Source organism: Entamoeba invadens, assembly GCF_000330505.1.
Source record: "Entamoeba invadens IP1 unplaced genomic scaffold scaff_1105074724939, whole genome shotgun sequence".
NCBI lineage: Eukaryota > Evosea > Mastigamoebida > Endamoebidae > Entamoeba > Entamoeba invadens.
In genome coordinates, this window is record NW_004440180.1 from 62,171 (window position 1) to 80,683 (window position 18,513).

Genomic DNA, 18,513 nt, shown 5'->3' on the forward strand with positions numbered 1-18,513 from the left:
TTTTGGTTGCTCAGCAAAACACTCTATTTTGTTATTAGAATAACACCACTGGAGCGAACATACGAGTGGAATCAACGTTAAAAAAATGACAATTCGCGTTACAATAACGTCCATTGAAATTATCAGTACTCCAACGATTGTATTTACAAAATTTTCTAATTCGATTCGAATTACAAAACAATTGTCGATTTCTTCGATTTTAACTTTTTGAAATTAAAAATACAAATTATTTGGATATCAATTTGAAAAGTTTTTGTGTTTTGGAAGTATTGTGTCGCTTAAATTTTGCTCAAACTTATTATTATTTGAATAAACCAGTCGTTTTTAACTTATATAAATGGGAAAATTTACTTAAATAATTATGTTGACAAAAACTGGCTAAATAAAACACTTTAAAAAACCAAATTTTTTTAGGTTGTACTTTTTGTTTTTTGGTTCACAAAGTATTGAAGCATTACAGTTATTGTAGTTTGTATATAGTTTTTATATCATAAAATTATAGTTTTATAACCTTCAAAAAAAAAGTAAAAAAAATATATTGGAACAAAACACTATTTGTTAAATTCGGCATTTACCCCATATGACCTTTAATACATTAAATAATTACACATAAAACACCATCTTTTTAGCCAAAAATACTGATGTGCCTTTTCGTGGTTCCAACTAAAAAATTGTTTCAATAAAAAGTTGTTTTATTCAAAATTATATTTTTTTATATTTTTTTGGTTTTATTATCTCGACTATTTTAAGAATTGTTGTAAAGTATTCCCAAAAAATTTGGGATAATTAGTGTATAATAAAAGTTTCCAAAAAATGTAGATAATCTCCAAATTAATATTTTAATGAAGGTTCCCGTTTGTATGGATATTTTAATAATAATATAATTATATTTTTGATATCTTGTAATTATTTGTTTTTTGGAGATACTGTTTATAATCAATGTTGGGGATTTCAAATGAATTCCCGAATTATTCCATTTATATTGTTTAAAAAAATCAGACGATGTTAAAACAGATTTTTTACAACATATTTACATTCATGAAAAGAATTATAATTTTTTCCCTTCAAGAAATATTTTTAAAATAAAAACTTTGAAAAAATGAGTTTTTTATCATCAATTTTATAAAGTGCTTTGATTTATTGATCGCATTAGAATTTATTAAAAGTATCACGGTTTTAGAAAACAATTAAACATTTGATGTTATAATGATGTTTATAATTTTTTCATACAAGATAATAACTCACTTATATATTATAAAAACACAAACGTTTAAACAAATGCAAATGTATTTTCATGAAAGGTATACAATAATTTACATTTAGAACAATAAATATAATCCTTAAAAACAATTTGAGGAGGTTTTAAAGTTATCATGTATTTTTGGGAAATAAAAAATAATACCACTATTAATTATTTTATATTTTAAATGCATACTTTTGAATATAAATAATAGCCATTCCTATTTTTTTAAACGTTTGACTTTTTTTTAATGTTTTTATATTGGTGATTGAATTGACTAAAACAAAATTATTTAAAAAGACGAAACAATAAAGCATTGATAAATTGATAAATAAAAATTTGATTCAAACAATTCAATTGTCTAATAATTTGAGTGCAAAACCATAACATTTAAATAAATTTAATTGAAATCTTGTCTATTTTGATGGTTTTAATTCTATATTATTCTACTAAACTTGGTATTTAAATGGTGTCCGGGCTAAATGATAAATCCAATTAAATAATTAATATACAACATGCTAATAACGTTATATGATATTATCAATTAATAATAAAAATGTAGCCGTCATAATCAATATTAAATGTGTCCTGTAATAAAATACATTTATTCAAATTTTTTATTAAAACACCTTAATTATTTTTTTATTTACTATTATTTAATAAGTTATTAACATTTTGTTTAAAATTTTATTTTTTATTATTTTTGTTTAATGTGATTGTTAATTGAATCGAAAACAACAACACCATTTAATATAAAAAATAAATGGTGTGGTATTAAACTGTATTTTGATAAACGATGGGAAACATGAAACCAAATAAAACACTTTTAGTCATTTTAAACCATTCAAAATTTTAATTTCGAAATTAATTTCACAGTTGCAAAACACATATACAACCGTTTTATTGTTTTATTTTCTTTTATAATAACTTCTATTTAATGCAATTTACTCAAAGAGTATCACTTTTTGTTGTGAAACATAAAGACGTGTTTTAAATTAAATTAGTCGAAAGTGATGGCATCATGAGTGCATGCACCCATGCATCCTTGACACTCAACACAATCGTCTGGTCTGACAACGACTGAAACCTTGTTTTGGATCTCCAACACAGAAGTTGGGCAAGCGTTGACGCAGTCGGCGCATCCTACACATTTATCGGCGTGAATTGTTGGTGGCATGGTTTCGGAATTTATAATTTAAACCACCTTTATATTTATTTGATGACGTGCACAGTTACTTGCATTTCATTTTTGCCGATTTACAAGGAAAAATAAGACTCATTTTTACAAAAAAATAGAATAATTCTAATGCTCAACTTCTAAGATACTATTTTTAATCCAATTCAAGGTCAAACCTGATTATAATATACCTCGAACAAAAAGAAACGGTCTAACGATTGGGAAATGTGTAGTTTGTTTATTAATTTTCCTTTAATATAAAGCTTTATAATATGAAAAGAATGTATTGGTTGATTTGGGAATGGGCGCAAACAAGTCGTATATATCCCTGAAAAACAGGTAAAATGAATAATATTAAAGTTTTAAATGAGTGAAAATACTTCAAATTAAAAATTAGAAAAACAATTAAAAAAGACCAATCAATTAATTAGAAAAAAGCCCAGAACGCATAAAGACGATTCTCCAAAGATTATCGAACCCCGACAAATTATCAGTTCTTTATTATTGTTCGAATTTTTAGATCAATCAACGCCTTTTTGAATTCCATTAGTTTAAAGAAAAGTTCAACAAAAGAGTTAAGAACATTTTATTGTATTTAATAATACAAAACCAATAATATGATAAACTATAAACTATAACATGTCAAAAAAATAAATATATAATAATAAATAATTTAAAATTATTATTATTTATAATTAATAGTAAAATTTAATATATTATGTTTTTTTTAGTTGCGTTTATCAAAAATATTAACAAGATAATATAACCAAAAAAACTTTTATTTTGATTTTATTATCTTTATTGTTTATTTAACACAAAGATACTTGGACATAACATATTAAAATGATCAAATGTATTACAATATGGAGAGAAAGTAACACCAGGGGAGAAAGAAACACCACATTTTTTCAGTATATAATTCAAGTCAATTTTCGGGAAGAAAAATTCAAAGAAAAATTCCATTAAAAAATTCCCGAAAAAATAAACAATTTTCATGTGAAAAAATGTGGTGTGGCTTTCTCCCCTGGTGTTTATTTCTCCCCATTCTTTAATTGAATTAAGTTAATAATAATAACATTAATATACGATTTCAAAACATCTGATTCTTTTTTTGTTAAATAATCAAATAAATAACTTTTTTAATATCTGAAATAAAACAAATTGTAAATGAAATCTTAGTATTTGAAATAACAATTGAAAAAATATTTCGATTTTATGTTGATAAATAAATTATATATCAATTAATCAAAACACAAATAATGTCAAATGTTAATTCTCAAAATATTTGCCAAAATATTGATAAATAAATATATTTTATTCTTTATTATATTAATTTTTAAAATGATGTTATATATTCTTTATTATTTAACTCTCTACGTATCAAACATACACGAAAAAACAATAAATAAGATAACTTTTTAAATTTTATATAGACCACATTTCATATTTACACAAATAAAACAATTGTTGGTTTAATATAAATAGCCAGAACTTAAATAAAAATGTTTATTTTTTATTAAAATATTATAAAACTTTTTAAAAGGGTATATATATCATCACCAAAATTAAAAATTGTTGTTAAATATTTTAAAGGTTTAAATTATAAATTAAACTTTGTTTGTATAAAAATAATGGTTTGTTGTGTTAAAAAGGTATGTTTTGGTTCAATAATAATTATTCAAAACACAAATTAACAATGAAAAAATATGGTTTTTATAAAAACTTTTAATATTATTTGAGAAACAACATTTTTGTAAAATTCATTTTACGTTAACATTATTAAAAAAATATTATTAATTGTTATTATGAACAAAAACATGCAATTTGACAACTTTTAAAATTTAAAAAAATTTTTTAAATCTTTCATAAAAAAAAGATTCTTTTTTGTTGGTTGTTTGTTACACAACATCTTAATGCAAATTTATTGATGTAAAGAAAAATATTTAATTAAAATACATATATAATATTATTAAAATTGTGAAATTAAATTGTTTATTTCATATATTTATAAACTACCCACTTTATTTTAAAAATTTTACATTTATTCCAACAACATTAAGATAAATAATTCAAAAAATGTTTAATTTGGCTTTGTGAAATGTAAAATGGGTACGAAATAATTATAACAAATTTTTATGTTATAAAAAAATATTAATTGAATATTTTTTTAAAAATACAAATGCATAATAGTTAAATTAATTATTTTATTACTAATTTGAGAAAAAAATTACACTCATTCAAGAAAAACCACATGTTTTTCATTGTTTTCAAATGTCTTAAAAAAACTTTCGAACCTCTGTTGTATTAAATCTTTTTTTAAACTTTAAAAAGGTATTGTATATGTTCTCAACTCTTTTGTTGTGTTTATTAACAACTCAAACAAAAAAATACCAATTCCAATTAAATGAAGACAGTTTGTGTGGTTCTCCCACACAATCAATAGTCACAAAAACGGTGAAACGTGATACAAATCGACGAATTGGTGAAATTGCCTGTTCTGAATTAATCCAAATCCGACTTGTATTAATCAAATACTTGAAAGCCTTTGATACTCTTAAACCTCTTTCTGGCAATGTTTTTTTAGGAGATGAAATGCGTTTCTTCCATACACTTGAAAGTATTATTAATGCTCTTTTTCGATTAATTCCAAATGTTTTGAAGGATAAAAGAAACGGATTTGACTTTTATGAGACAAAAAAGTTTATACAAGGAATATCCAAATTTTTTTCAAATGCCAATTTTGTGAACAATTATTAAGAGTCAGTCCAGATGTTTTTCAAAGTATTGAATATGTTCAACAGAATGAAAAATGGAAACAACGGTCTGATTAATGATATCAAAATAATTATTTATGGACCAAATGAAATATATGAACACTTGCTCAAACTTAATAATGATCAAATAATGACCAACAAAAAGAGTATTAAAGGAGCAATCAATGTCATGCAACAGTTTCTGATGAGATCAAAACAAGCTCAAATTAACTCAGGAGTTGATTCACTTTGATGATTTTTGGTCATTTTTTAACAAAAATATTTTATAAAACAATAAAAAAATATTAGTATATTTACTAAATCTATTTAGTAATTTCAAACTTATGTAACAAAAATAAAAAGGGGGCAATTTACTTACACTTGACAAACATTAAATAATTTTTTAAATAATATTTAATAGCATAGTTGAAATCAAACTCACTACAAATAAACACTTTTCTTTGTATTACATTCAAAGGCGTCTATTTGTCTTAATTATCATTGTCGCACAACTGGCCAATAATTTTGGTGTACGACAATTAAATATTTTTTTTCTCAAATCTGTAACTTCTGTTGAATTAAAAATTAAATTTTTTATAAAACGTAAATTTCAATATTAAAAAGATCTTTCTACAAAATTCACTCATTTACGACAAATAGAGTCGTTTTTCTGCTAGATTCACGACAAATAGACTCCTTATACTGTATTAAAAATGTGTTTATCGAAATTAAACAAAAGTCATTAACTATTATATATATTTGTATATTTATATTTTTGTTTTCAAATTAATTATAATTGTAATTCCAATAAAATTTATTACTGTTTTTTGAACAATATCGATGAAACATCAAAACAATAAAAATTCAAACCTGAGTCATATCACTTGTTTTATGTGTTTAATAAATAACTTTGTACCATTTTTTTATTATTTATACTATAATAAAACTACTTGAAAACTATAATTTATAACTTATTTTCACATGAATAAATTGTATATTTTTATATTAACAAAATAGTTTAGTTTTTAGTATCAAAAAAAGTTAAACTATTTTTAGTTTTCTTCATTAAAAAAAGAATAGTTTATTAATTAATAACCCTTTTATAATAACAAATACTAAAAATTTAACTAAATAAGACATTATGTCAACACAAACAACCGACTTACCAAAAACGGAGTTCATTCATCCGTCTGATTTTGATGTCACTGAAACAGTTCCTTCGATTGATGTGAAGTCCTCTGAAGTGTCTTCCTACATGTTGAAATTGAAAGGGATGTGTTACACCCGTGTCAAGTTCAAATGTGTTGTTGTGAAAGATCCGAACACACGGACGATTCTTCTTTCAAAAGACTTTTTGGACGAAGTTAAAAAGATTCTTCCGGATATTTCAATAGGAGAGGCACAAGTGAAGTTATCAATTAGTAATTTCACTTTACAAGAAGTGATGCGGAAGTACATCCCAAAGGAGATCACCCTTCCAACGTCCTTTGAAACAGTTGGCTCTTTAGCGCATTTAAATTTGAAGGACGAACAAATGCAGTACAAGCACTACATAGGTGAGGCGTTGTTATTAAAGAACTTTCCTCGCATTAAAACGGTGATAACTAAATTGGAAGAAATCACAAACGAGTTCCGGACGTTCCCACTCGAAGTGATTGCCGGCGAGAAGTCGACTGAAGTCCAAGTCGTCTGTCACGGCGTGAAATTCAAATTGGACTTTGCCGAGTGTTATTGGAACTCCCGCCTTGAGACGGAACACACAATCATCGTTGGTGAAATGAAGAAGGGCGAGACCCTCATCGACGCGTTTGCGGGAGTCGGCCCGTTTGCTATTCCCGCCGCACTGAAAGGAGTTCTGGTCTACGCAAACGACTTAAATCCTGCGAGTGTGAAGTACATGAAAATCAACGCGGAGATGAATAAAGCCACATTGAACTGCGAGTGCATGGACGCAAGAGACTATATGAGAAAGGTTGTGCTTGAACTGAAAGTACAGCCGAACTTCATCTTAATGAACTTACCAGCAACTGCCGTGAACTTTTTGGACGTCATTCCCGAATTGATGTTGGCGGACTGTGTGATCAAATGCTATGGATTCTCTGCACTGAAGGACGCGACGGATTTACAGGAGAAAGCGTGGGAATTGATGAAAGAGAAATACCCGATTAGTGTGAGAGTCGTAAGGGACGTCGCACCAAAGAAAATTATGTACTGCTTGTCTATTCATGTCACTACACTGAAAAGAACAAGTAATGGAGAGGAACCAGAGACTAAAAGAGTTTTATGATTTTTTGTTGAGTGGTATGGGTGTGTGTGGCACTGATTTGTATTTGAGTTGAATACACTTGATATGTCTTTGAACCATGTCTGGTATGATATACTTTCTTATAAAAGGAAGGGCAAGAAGGAATTTTTCTTTTCATAAAATTAATTTCATTAAATAAAAAAAATTTCTGTTTTTTTAATTTTAAGTTTTTTTCAGAGTGTTACAAAATTTAATACAATTACGGGTTTTATCCAACTTAAATCAATAGAAACACTACAGTAAAACCTCCCAAGAGCGGGCGGGTATGGTAAATTTTGTTCTCTCAAGAGCGGGCGTTTTATTTTTAACTCAATTTTTTAAAGTTAAAAAAACATTTTTTTGGAATGTAAAAATAAAAATATAAAAAATGAAATATAATCCAAAAAGAAAAAAATTACCACGTGTTAACATTAAGATGATTTTAAACAAAGATTAATTTGGCTCACAAATGTCATTTTTTAAAAAAATCATATAATCTTATAACTTATTCATGTCTTTACCAAAACCAAAAACATTTTTATCAATTGATGAAAAAAAGCAAATTTTACAGTGGGCTAATGCTTCCCCGAAACCGTCTACGAAAAAACTGAGAGAAATAATAAACCAAAATTTACAAAAATGTCCAAAACGTGAGTCTCTAAAAATGTTGTTAAAGCACGGTATCAAGGAAAATTTGATTGAGCAATCAATACCAGGTAATGCCAAAGTTTTCAGAAAAGTTAAACACCCAGACTTGGAAGAGAACATGCTCAAGGTGATAGAAACTGTGAGATCATACAATACTCCAGTTTGCTACGATGTTGTCAAGAGCTTAGCTTCCAAATACTGCTTCGAAAGGGATATGATGATATGATGATTTCAAATGGTTGGATTTCGTCGTTTTGTTCAAGAAATCAACTGAAATCAAAGAAATTATGCGGAGAAAGCAATTCATTTGACCCAGATAAACACAAAGAAGCAATTGATAATCTTGTTGAAATTATTGCACAGTATGCTCCTAATAATGTGTACAATGCGGATGAAACAGGTCTTTTCTATAAGCTGTTACCTTCCAAAACATTGTCAAGTGGTTTTGATAACCATGGAGGGAAGGAAGATAAAGAAAGAATTACAATTATGATATGCTGTTCACTAAGTGGAGAAAAAGAAAATCTTTTGATCGTTGGAAAGTATAGTAATCCAAGGTGGTTCTCTGATGGAAAGTACACTGAAGTTAAACAATTCTACGACTTTCAAACTAATGCTTGGATGAACATAGAGCTGTTTCATCGATGGCTACTCAAATGGGAAGAAGCACTCACAAGAGAAAACAGAAACATTCTTCTTATAGTAGATAATGCTCCAAGCCACAAGCTTATCATAACTACGACTATTGAAGAAGAGAAACACGGCTACACTTACAAAGGACTAAACGAAAAGGGTTTGCATGTGTATGAACTAAACCTGACACACATTAGGCTGGAATTTCTACCGAAAAACACTACATCAGTATTCCAGCCATGTGACGCAGGAATAATACACTCATTCAAGGCCGCATATCGAAGAAAAATTGCGAATTTAAAGGCAGAAGAAATTATAGAAGCTCATTCTCATGGAAAAACGTATTCAGGACTCAAAATGAATGTGGGAGATGCCATATTATATGCTGTCGACTGTTGGAACAATGATGTTTCATCAGAAACAATAATTGGATGTTGGAAGCGCGCTTTGTTCAGAGAAGAAGGTGGAAGGATTTTGGGAGATGGAACGGGCTATTCCATTGAAGATCTGATCGAAGAAAACGAAGAGCCCGGCGATGTTGAGGAACCTGAAGAACTATGAGATATTTCTTTAAGAATCGAAGAGTTGAAAAAACTGATAGTGAGTAAAAATGATGAACTTAAAGAAATAAAACAACAGTACAAGGAACTGTGTGACAAAAAAAAATGTTCCCATGGAAATAGATTTTAATTAATTTAAAATCTAGTAATTTATGTTAAAACAAACTTTAAAAATACTACCTGAGGTGGCTCATGTCTCAGGTATTTATTTTATTTTTCAGTTTTGATTTATTTTATATCAATTTCTATCGTTTTTTTGGCAAAAACTTTCATTTACAACCATTTTTTAACTTTTAAAAAATTTTGCATTTTTTGATATTTTTTAATTATATTTTTTTGTTTTTCTAATTATTCAAATGGTATTTACCAAAAAATAGAAATAACAATCCCGATTATTTAGAACAAAAAACAATAAACTGTCAGTTCTCTATCGAGCGGTTTTCAATGTTTGATTGGTCGAAAATGCCCGCTCTTGAGAGAACCCGCTCTTCAGAGGTACCGCTCTTTGGAGGTTTTACTGTAATTAGAAAGAAATCAAAATTAAAGTGAATGTTGTGATATTGAGTATTGATCGACTTACAGTACTGTATTGAAAACAAAAGTTAGAGACATTTTTATAACAGTCATCTGAATTAAATAAATGCATAGTTAATTGATTATTAATTAATTAGCATTGACTTATTTAATAGGAATATATATACAATCTTCAGTGTTTTTTTGTTTATGTAATAAAATGCAAATAATATACTTCTAAAATTAAGGAAAAGTATTTGATAATCTCAAAATTTCCCGATTTTCAGATAGTATGTTTTTTTTAATGTAATTTTAAGTGTTAAATAGTGTTTAATAGTTACTATACTGTTACTGTTTTAAATAAAACACAAATTTATTTTTATTTGAACTTGATATGATATACAAAAAAACTTACCTTATGGCTCTTTTGAAATGTAAACAGTAAACAAACCAATCGGGCAAACATAAATTTATAGGTTTTACTTTTTTTCTTTAATATTTGGAAATGTTTTAATTAAAACACCAACGGTATTGGCGTTTCCATCAACAAAACATTTTTTCCAAAAAAAATGTTTTATAAAAGAAAAAAAGAATCGTAAGGTTAATAGTTAAAATTTAACGAATTGTTAAATAATATTTATAAATACTGTATTATACAAATAACCAACATTATAGTACAATTAAATATTTCATAAGAATCCATCATTTTAACTTAAAAAAATGTTTTATGATATGAAAGAATAACGAGTTAGAAGACGTCCAATACGTCTAAAGCTATGTTGTGTCTAATACAATAGATTGAACAACTTTAAATATGAAAAAGTTTCAGGTGTAAAGATTATAACATACGTTTTTACAAACACATGAAAAACAAATAATTTCCAAAGGAATAAAATAAAACGAAGAAAGATGAGTTATTTGTTTGAAGAAAAAACTCTTAGATATTTAATACTAAATTAAACGCAAATTTTTATTAATTGAGTAAGATTTTTCGTATCGTATATTTAAGACCGCCAACTTGAACTGTAAAATTATGTCATTAAAAGTCCTTATTATTCTGGGAAGCCCACACCCGAAGGGGAGCAGCTATGCCCTTGCCGAGTCGTTTTTGAAAGGGCTTCGTGTGAGTCACACAGTTGTCGAACATCTTGTGAACATCTCAACGACACCTCTCAATGGGTGTAAAGGGTGTATGAAATGTCGGACGCACCCCGACCAATTTGTATGTTCCCAGAATGACGAGTGTTTTAAACTTCTCAATGAAATGCTTGAGAGTGACATCGTTGTCTTTGCATTTCCCGTGTATTGGTACGACCTTCCCGGTGAGGTGAAGTTGTTTGTAGATAGAACAGTAGCTCTTGTTGATTGGAATCAGCCCCCTCTCGATGGGTGTTTTCCTGCAAAACCAATTATAGCAGAGAAGTATAGTAAAGTGAAGTTCATTGCTTTGGCTTCAAGTGGGTCCCAAGGCGGGGAAATCGCTTGTAAACACATCAAAAGAATTGCTGATATGGGAAAAGCAAAGTACTATGAACTAATAGTAACAAAGAAATTATCTCCTGACGAGAAAAGCCAAAAGGCCTTCTTCTTAGGAAAATCAATTGAATGATTTTATGATATGTTTCTTCTTATTTTCATTACCAAAAAATTTTTAATAATTTTTATTGTTATTGTCATAAAAATTAATTTTTCGTTTTTTTATAAACTTAAAAAAATTTTCAAAAATTTATTAAAAAGTTGTATTTAAAAAAACACATTTCATTTCCAAATTTGTTTCGTCAATTTAAACAAATTTTAATAATAAATTAATATTTTAACTTATTAAATCATAAAATTTTAATTAATTAAAAAATAGAAAACCAAATCAAACAATAAGACACACACATTTACAGACATTTTACACTCAAAAGACGCCATAATAAACAGCTTTTTTCAAAAACGACACTCTTTGTTGCAAAACTGAAATCGCTCCACTTTTTGTTGTGATGCCAAAACTCATCACCAAATATAACACATTGACACTCTCAACAACACGCTCGATACTACAAATGCCTTCTTTTGCTATCACACGAATGATTTCCATGTCAAACACCAAAAACCCGCTGTTTCTCTCTTCTTCAACAAACGCACTTGAGCACCACACTTCACCACACATGATTTTGGTGTAACACATTCTCATGTGATCCACAAATAACCCATCATTGATCGTTTTGTTGTCTCGATGTGTATCAACGATTCTCTTCACCACACACTCCACACTGCTGACATTCATCTCGTCACAAATGTTCTTCTTCCACATCATAACACACGTCCCATAAGTTCTGATGTTGTTCAGAATTCTTCCACTTTCTGTTCTAATTTTCTTGTCACTCATTATTGGATGCACTTCTTTCAGTAACTCACACAATGAACACATCACTTCTTTGTCTTCATCACTAACATGTTGTAACACACTTCCAAATTCATTGCTTTGTTCTTCTGTGATTGAATCGTCTGTCACATCATCTTTGTCATTCCCATAAAATACAGCACATGGAATCGGATGCGCCTCTGCACAATCTTTTGCAACTTCCTCTTCATACTTCAAAAGTGTCCCTTTCACTTCATCAACATCCCACAACCCTTCATACTTCGCTTGAAGCGCTCTCTCCGTCTTCTTCCCTTTGTTGTTCCGCGTCCGCCGAGTTCGTTTAAGTGTTGGCTTGGTCGCCGTCTTTAAAAAACTAGAAGAAACGAGTGAAGAGTTTGGTGATGTCGAATTGCTTGACATGATGATTGTTGACTCGGTTTGAACTTGATAAGTGTTTTTTGACACATAACCAGAAATACAGGTCTCCATTAGGTTTGTTATTAAATTTTTCAAGTTCAGTTCTTTCTCTTGACTTTAGTGTGGTTTTTATTATTTTTAGAATATTTTAGTTCCTTTCTGAGTTACATATTTTAACCCAAATTATATTTAATAAGTTAAAGTTCAAATCAAACAAATAATATACAGTATTGGACAAATTAAGATTATTTAAAGAATTGGTATATTATGAAGGTGTAAAGGTATATGAAGTTTATTTGTTCTTTATGTTATTTATTTGTTTTGTTTGATTCCTCACACATTTTTTTGGTTTTAAATTTAAACATTGTGGTTTTGTCAAATTATAATAGATATTATTATTTTAAACATCTTCATTTGTTTAATTGTTGAATTAAATTAATGTTTGGAAATAAATTAACAATTCAAAAGTTAAAATGAAAAATAATTATTTAAATGTAATACAAGAATTACTACAATCAAGATTATTATTATACACATTTACAACTTAATTTTTTAAATAAAAAATATTTTAATCAAAGACTAAAGCTTTATACTGTTGAAATATGACACAAATAAAATGATTAAAAAAGAACAAATAGGTATAATTTTATTATTGGAATTTTAGTCAAAAAAATAAACCCAAATTAATTCAATTTAATAAAAGGTGTTTAATATATAAAATTGTTTCTGTTGTGTTTTTTAACCAAATATTGTTTTAAAGGTAAAGTCTGTCTAAAAACGTTGTCCATTTGACAAAATTTTACACAAAATATGTTGAAAAATTTAGGAATTAGGTAAAAACGATCAAATCCCGGTAAAAATTATGAAACAATGTTTTGGGATTGTTTCGAATTGTTTCCCGAAATATTCCAGTTTTGATGGTCAAAAAATGCCTGGACAACGGTGGAGAGCGGACAACGTTTTCAGACTGACTATAATAAAAAATCAAAACATACAAGAATTCAATACTTAAAAAACTGAACATTGTATTAAAATTAAAAATAGGACAATTAGTGTTTATAATTTTTGTTATGAATTGAATATGTTGAAGTTATTATATTGTTCAAAAAAAACAATGAAACATTTTGAGGGTTAATTTTTTGAGGAATAATTAATTTGATTCAATAAATTATTGAAACAACTAAATGTATAATTGATATTTTTGGTTTGGGTCTAAAGAATGCCCATTTTGGGAGTAATTTATAAACATTCAATTTTTAAAAGGTTTTACTGTATCTATTTTGCGATATATCAATTTGCTTTTTACAAATAATTTTTAATAATTTATTATATTATTACATTAGTAAAAACATTATCATATATTTAATTGTATCAAATTTTATAATATATTTATAATACATTATATTTTATGACTGCACTTTTATTCAGTTGCCATTTATTAAAAAACAATTTGAGTATTTTTTTGTTTTTTTTTTAATTGCACCTTTATTCAAATTGATAAACCTCATTGTTTATTTTTCGTACTATTTTTTAATTTCGGTCAAATGACAGAACTGAACAAAAGTACACATCTGAACCTTTGTGCAAGGTGTTTTATCAAACCGATTTTTTTTTGTCTTAAAAACGCCATAGCTACAATTTTAATGAAGTAAATATATCATTATGTTTAAGAATAAAGACAATTTTGAGAGATATTTGACATCGTCTATTTTTATTTCTGTTTTTAGTTGTCTGAGCAAACCAAAAGCCGTTTTTGCAGAACATAAAAAATAAAAGCCTAATTTCCCCACTATATTTTAATAATGTATCGTAAGATTTCGAAAAAGTCTTTTTTGGCGATTTTGCTAACCTTTATTTGTTATTTTTTCATAATTCCCGAATCGGAGCTTCATATGGTGCTGACATTCAATTGCAATATGCTATAACTTACTGTTTTTTCGCTTATCTTTTGAACTTCTTTATTCAAATCCACATCATGTATTAATATATACAGTTTTATATACCAATAATACTTATACATCATTTTGTTTTGTGTAAATCATTACAAGTCTAATTATACCGATTATTTTACGATTATTATTAGGGAGATTACCCGAATTGTCTGCCCATTTGGGTTTGATATAAATTTTATAGAAAAGAACCCCTTTTCGTTCAAAACTTTTACAGTTGTCGTGATGGATTCACTTTCGGATTGCTATAATTCCTCCATTACCCAAAACCAAAAAAGTTTTTCTGAACAATATTTAAATGCATCTTATAAAGTGTACGTGTGCTCACAGAATTGAAAAAGTGAAATTAAACAATAGATATCGGTACACGTCGCACCTATCACAACACAATGTCACCAAATCCATCCGCATTGAATCAGGAACATAGAGCAATGTTTATTCAAATGAAAAAAGACGACATAAAATTTGTTAACACTTAATATAGACTAATTCAAGTTCAAAATGGTGAAATACCGCCAAGACTGTCAAATACCCACTCTATATTTCGGCACATTTATTAGGAATATAACATTGAGAAAAACCATCTGGCGAAAAAAAAGTGAGAACGGAATTGAAAGTCGGCGTTATTTTGCGTTTTACTTTTTGAAAATTGTCTTCATCAAATCCTATTTAAAAGAATACGAAAACCACATTTTTATTCTTTCATTTTCCCAAATACCCAACTTTGTAGTATAAACACGACTCATAACAATATAATTAACCCCCATTTTATACAATTGTGCAACACTGGCGATCCTTCACCATATCATAATGAATTCCCCAGATGTCAAGCCATCAAGAACTTCGTTGGAGACTTTGGATTTAACTTTATCAAGACATGAACCATAACAAAACGAACAAGAAGCTATCAAACAATTGGATCAATAAGCTCTCCGGAGAATTATTGTACTCGGAATAGCACATCTATATAAAAGCTCTGCAAACAACAGTTGGCATTCAATGGAAACAGTTGCTGAACGAAAGGCAAGGTTTATAGAAGTCCGCAACAATCAAGTTTACGAGTCGATGGTCCTCATTGCACTCATCAACAAGAAGTACAACATCAGCCTTTCCCTCCCAAACAAGAGGGCTGTTGTCTTTGAGCAATTTTTCAGAATTGACACGGTGTGGAATAATTGCGAGTGCGTTTCAGTCAAAAACTTTGTTCGTGAGAGATGTGAAGAGCGAGAGAAGTACGAAGTTGATTGTGGTGTCAAGCAGAAAACGGCTTCTCGAAGAAAGAACAGCAATATCTTTGTTGAGACCATCCATCTTCTTGTCGACTTGGTGAGAGAAATTGGGTTCTTTGTTGAGACGAGGGAATGTGGAGGCAAGAAGTGTGGCTTTAAAGAAGAGTACATCACAGCGATATACTGGGCTGGAAGACAGATTTTTGATAAAAAACAGATGTGGGTCTCTGGAAAGGGTGTTTTAGACATCGTCAAAAAAAGTCTTGCAGATCAGAAAAAAATTGTTCTGCCACTTGGCACTTTTGGGTTCACAGAGTGATGTTGTACATTCATTTTTTATTGATTGTCTTATGTAGTATGTGTTGTTGGTTTACAAAGATGTCGTATAAGTTGTATTTAATACGAGTTATAGTAATAAGTATCTATATGTGTAATTATTTGTGTTGTGGTTATAATATAATATAAAGTGCTATACTTATGGTTGGTGAGTTTTCGAAGGCACTTCGACAAAAAGCCACCAAATAGCGGGCAACACAACACTAAATAATCCCGAGTATTTGCACCAAAAAATACAACAAAAACAACACAAAAACAGTCAAGAACAAAAGAGAATCCCTAATAATACAAACCCTGCTTATCATTTCGGTTATTTCCTAAAAGATTACACCACTTCAATGCACATCCACATCGTTCAACAAACAGACAGACGGACAAAGTATTCGAGAAGAAAGCGAAGCACCAAAAGTTTTGAAGTTCAGTTGAAATGACCGGAAATAGGAATTCTCGAAGCCTAAAAATGCAATTGTTCAGATTCACATCGTGTTCAATGCGATGTCCATGAAAGTTCAATGGAGATTGAAACACAATGTCGCCTTTCGTCACCCTCTTTTTAACTATTTGTTGTTGTCGAGGTATATAAGAAGGTGTGAACTGACTGTCTTCACAACAATGACACAACTGAAGCAAGACTTGACAAACCTCGACGAGTGCCTCCCTTCATTTCTGACGCAAGAACAGCGTGCAGTGGCACAGACTGAGTTCTACAAGACACTTGCAGAGAAGGCGCACAAATTCTATCGCGGGAAGATTCAGATCATGCCGAAGTGCACACTGTGCGGATTTAATTGGTTCAATGCGTACTACACTCCCGGCGTATCTCGCATTTCAACAAACATCCGCGATGACAACGACTCATCACTGTTGTATACGATGCGTGGCAACTTTGTTGGCGTTGTCTCAGACTCGACACGAGTGCTTGGTGATGGCGATGTGACACCTGCTGGTGGGCTTGGTGTGATGGAAGGGAAGGCGTTGCTGATGAAGTACTTGGGTGGTATTGACGCCGTTCCCATTTGCATTGACTCGAAGGTTGCTGGGAAGAATGATGCTGATGCGATGATAGAGTTTGTGCAGCGGATACAACACACCTTTGGTGCAATCAACTTGGAAGACATATCACAGCCAAACTGCTACAGAGTGCTTGACGTGTTGCGAGAGACTTGTGACATCCCCGTTTGGCACGACGACCAACAAGGCACGGCATCAGTGACGTTGGCTGGGTTGCTCAATGCACTCAAGTTAGTTCACAAAAGACTGGAAGACATCAAGATGGTCTTTATAGGTGCTGGGAGTGCAAATGCGACGTGCCTGCGACTGATAGTGAGTGCGGGTGCTGACCCAAAGAAAATTGTGATGTTTGATATCAATGGGTCTCTTCATAGTGGGCGTGAGGATATCGAGAAGGATTCGCGGTTCTACAGGCAATGGGAGATCTGCAAGACAACAAACCCAGACAAAATCAAGACAATTCCAGAGGCTATCAGAGGCGCTGATGTACTTATCTCACTGTCAGCACCCGGGCCGGGGGTCGTGAAAGGCGATTGGATCAGGTCGATGGGAACAAAGCCGATTGTCTTCTGCTGCGCAAATCCAGTGCCAGAGATCTACCCATATGAAGCAAAGGAGGCGGGCGCGTACATCGTTGCTACAGGAAGAGGCGACTTCCCAAATCAAGTCAACAACTCTGTTGGGTTTCCAGGCATCTTGAAAGGCGCACTCATTGTAAGAGCAAAGAAAATCACAGACAACATGGCTATCGCAGCTTCAAAGGCACTTGCTGACTTTGCAGAGAAGAGGGGAATCACACCAGACAACATCATTGGGACTATGGACGAGCCAGGCATCTTCCCACGAGAGGCAGCAGACGTCGCTATGCAAGCTATCAAAGACGGAGTCGCGAGAATCACAAATTTGACGTGGCAACAGGTCTACGATATGGCAGAGAAGGACATCAAGGAGGCACGCGAAGGTGCCGACCTTCTCATCGAAAAGAAATTCATCAAGGAGTTCCCACAGGATCTTCTTGACGAGTCGATCAACACGGCTATCAATGTAGCTACTAAATAAATTGTCTTGTTCTTTCGTTTAACACCAAATCAAAATAACACAATGTAAAACAGACAGACAATCATCACAAGAGTTGGTGTTTTTGACAATACCGATTTTACTGCAAGCGATATGTCTCTGCTGTAGAAGCAATAACTCAAACATTTCACAAAGACGCAATTTGCTCACTTTGAACACTAAAATTTTTTCAAATAAAGAATAGATAATCAAAAGAATAAATTTTTATTTCAAAAGACAAGCTCATGCACAACTTGTGTACTTCATGTGATCTATCCATATTGACATACTTCATATTTCCAGGACTGTATAAACATTTTATGTTAAAGTAAACTCCATCCATATTGTCTCCAAATA

The 18,513-nt window shown here is 30.2% G+C and overlaps 5 protein-coding genes across 5 annotated transcripts; 4 read left to right on the forward strand and 1 right to left on the reverse strand.

Moving 5' to 3' along the window:
• Nucleotides 1-6,311: 6,311 nt before the first annotated feature.
• On the forward strand, nt 6,312-7,457 carry EIN_418080 (hypothetical protein; the record flags this gene model as incomplete). Its single annotated transcript, XM_004254682.1, has 1 exon — nt 6,312-7,457. The coding sequence occupies one exon, from the start codon at nt 6,312-6,314 to the stop codon at nt 7,455-7,457; it is 1,146 nt and encodes a 381-aa protein (XP_004254730.1).
• A 3,384-nt stretch (nt 7,458-10,841) lies between these two features.
• EIN_418090 (hypothetical protein) lies at nt 10,842-11,417 on the forward strand (the record flags this gene model as incomplete). The annotated part of the gene is made up of 1 exon (XM_004254683.1): nt 10,842-11,417. One exon carries the CDS (start codon nt 10,842-10,844, stop codon nt 11,415-11,417), a length of 576 nt encoding a protein of 191 aa, XP_004254731.1.
• Nucleotides 11,418-11,711: 294 nt separating this feature from the next.
• On the reverse strand, nt 11,712-12,647 carry EIN_418100 (hypothetical protein; the record flags this gene model as incomplete). Its single annotated transcript, XM_004254684.1, has 1 exon — nt 11,712-12,647. The coding sequence occupies one exon, from the start codon at nt 12,645-12,647 to the stop codon at nt 11,712-11,714; it is 936 nt and encodes a 311-aa protein (XP_004254732.1).
• Nucleotides 12,648-15,523: 2,876 nt separating this feature from the next.
• On the forward strand, nt 15,524-16,072 carry EIN_418110 (hypothetical protein; the record flags this gene model as incomplete). Its single annotated transcript, XM_004254685.1, has 1 exon — nt 15,524-16,072. The coding sequence occupies one exon, from the start codon at nt 15,524-15,526 to the stop codon at nt 16,070-16,072; it is 549 nt and encodes a 182-aa protein (XP_004254733.1).
• A 629-nt stretch (nt 16,073-16,701) lies between these two features.
• Nucleotides 16,702-18,159, forward strand: EIN_418120 (NAD-dependent malic enzyme, putative; the record flags this gene model as incomplete). Its single annotated transcript, XM_004254686.1, has 1 exon — nt 16,702-18,159. The coding sequence occupies one exon, from the start codon at nt 16,702-16,704 to the stop codon at nt 18,157-18,159; it is 1,458 nt and encodes a 485-aa protein (XP_004254734.1).
• Nucleotides 18,160-18,513: the final 354 nt, after the last annotated feature.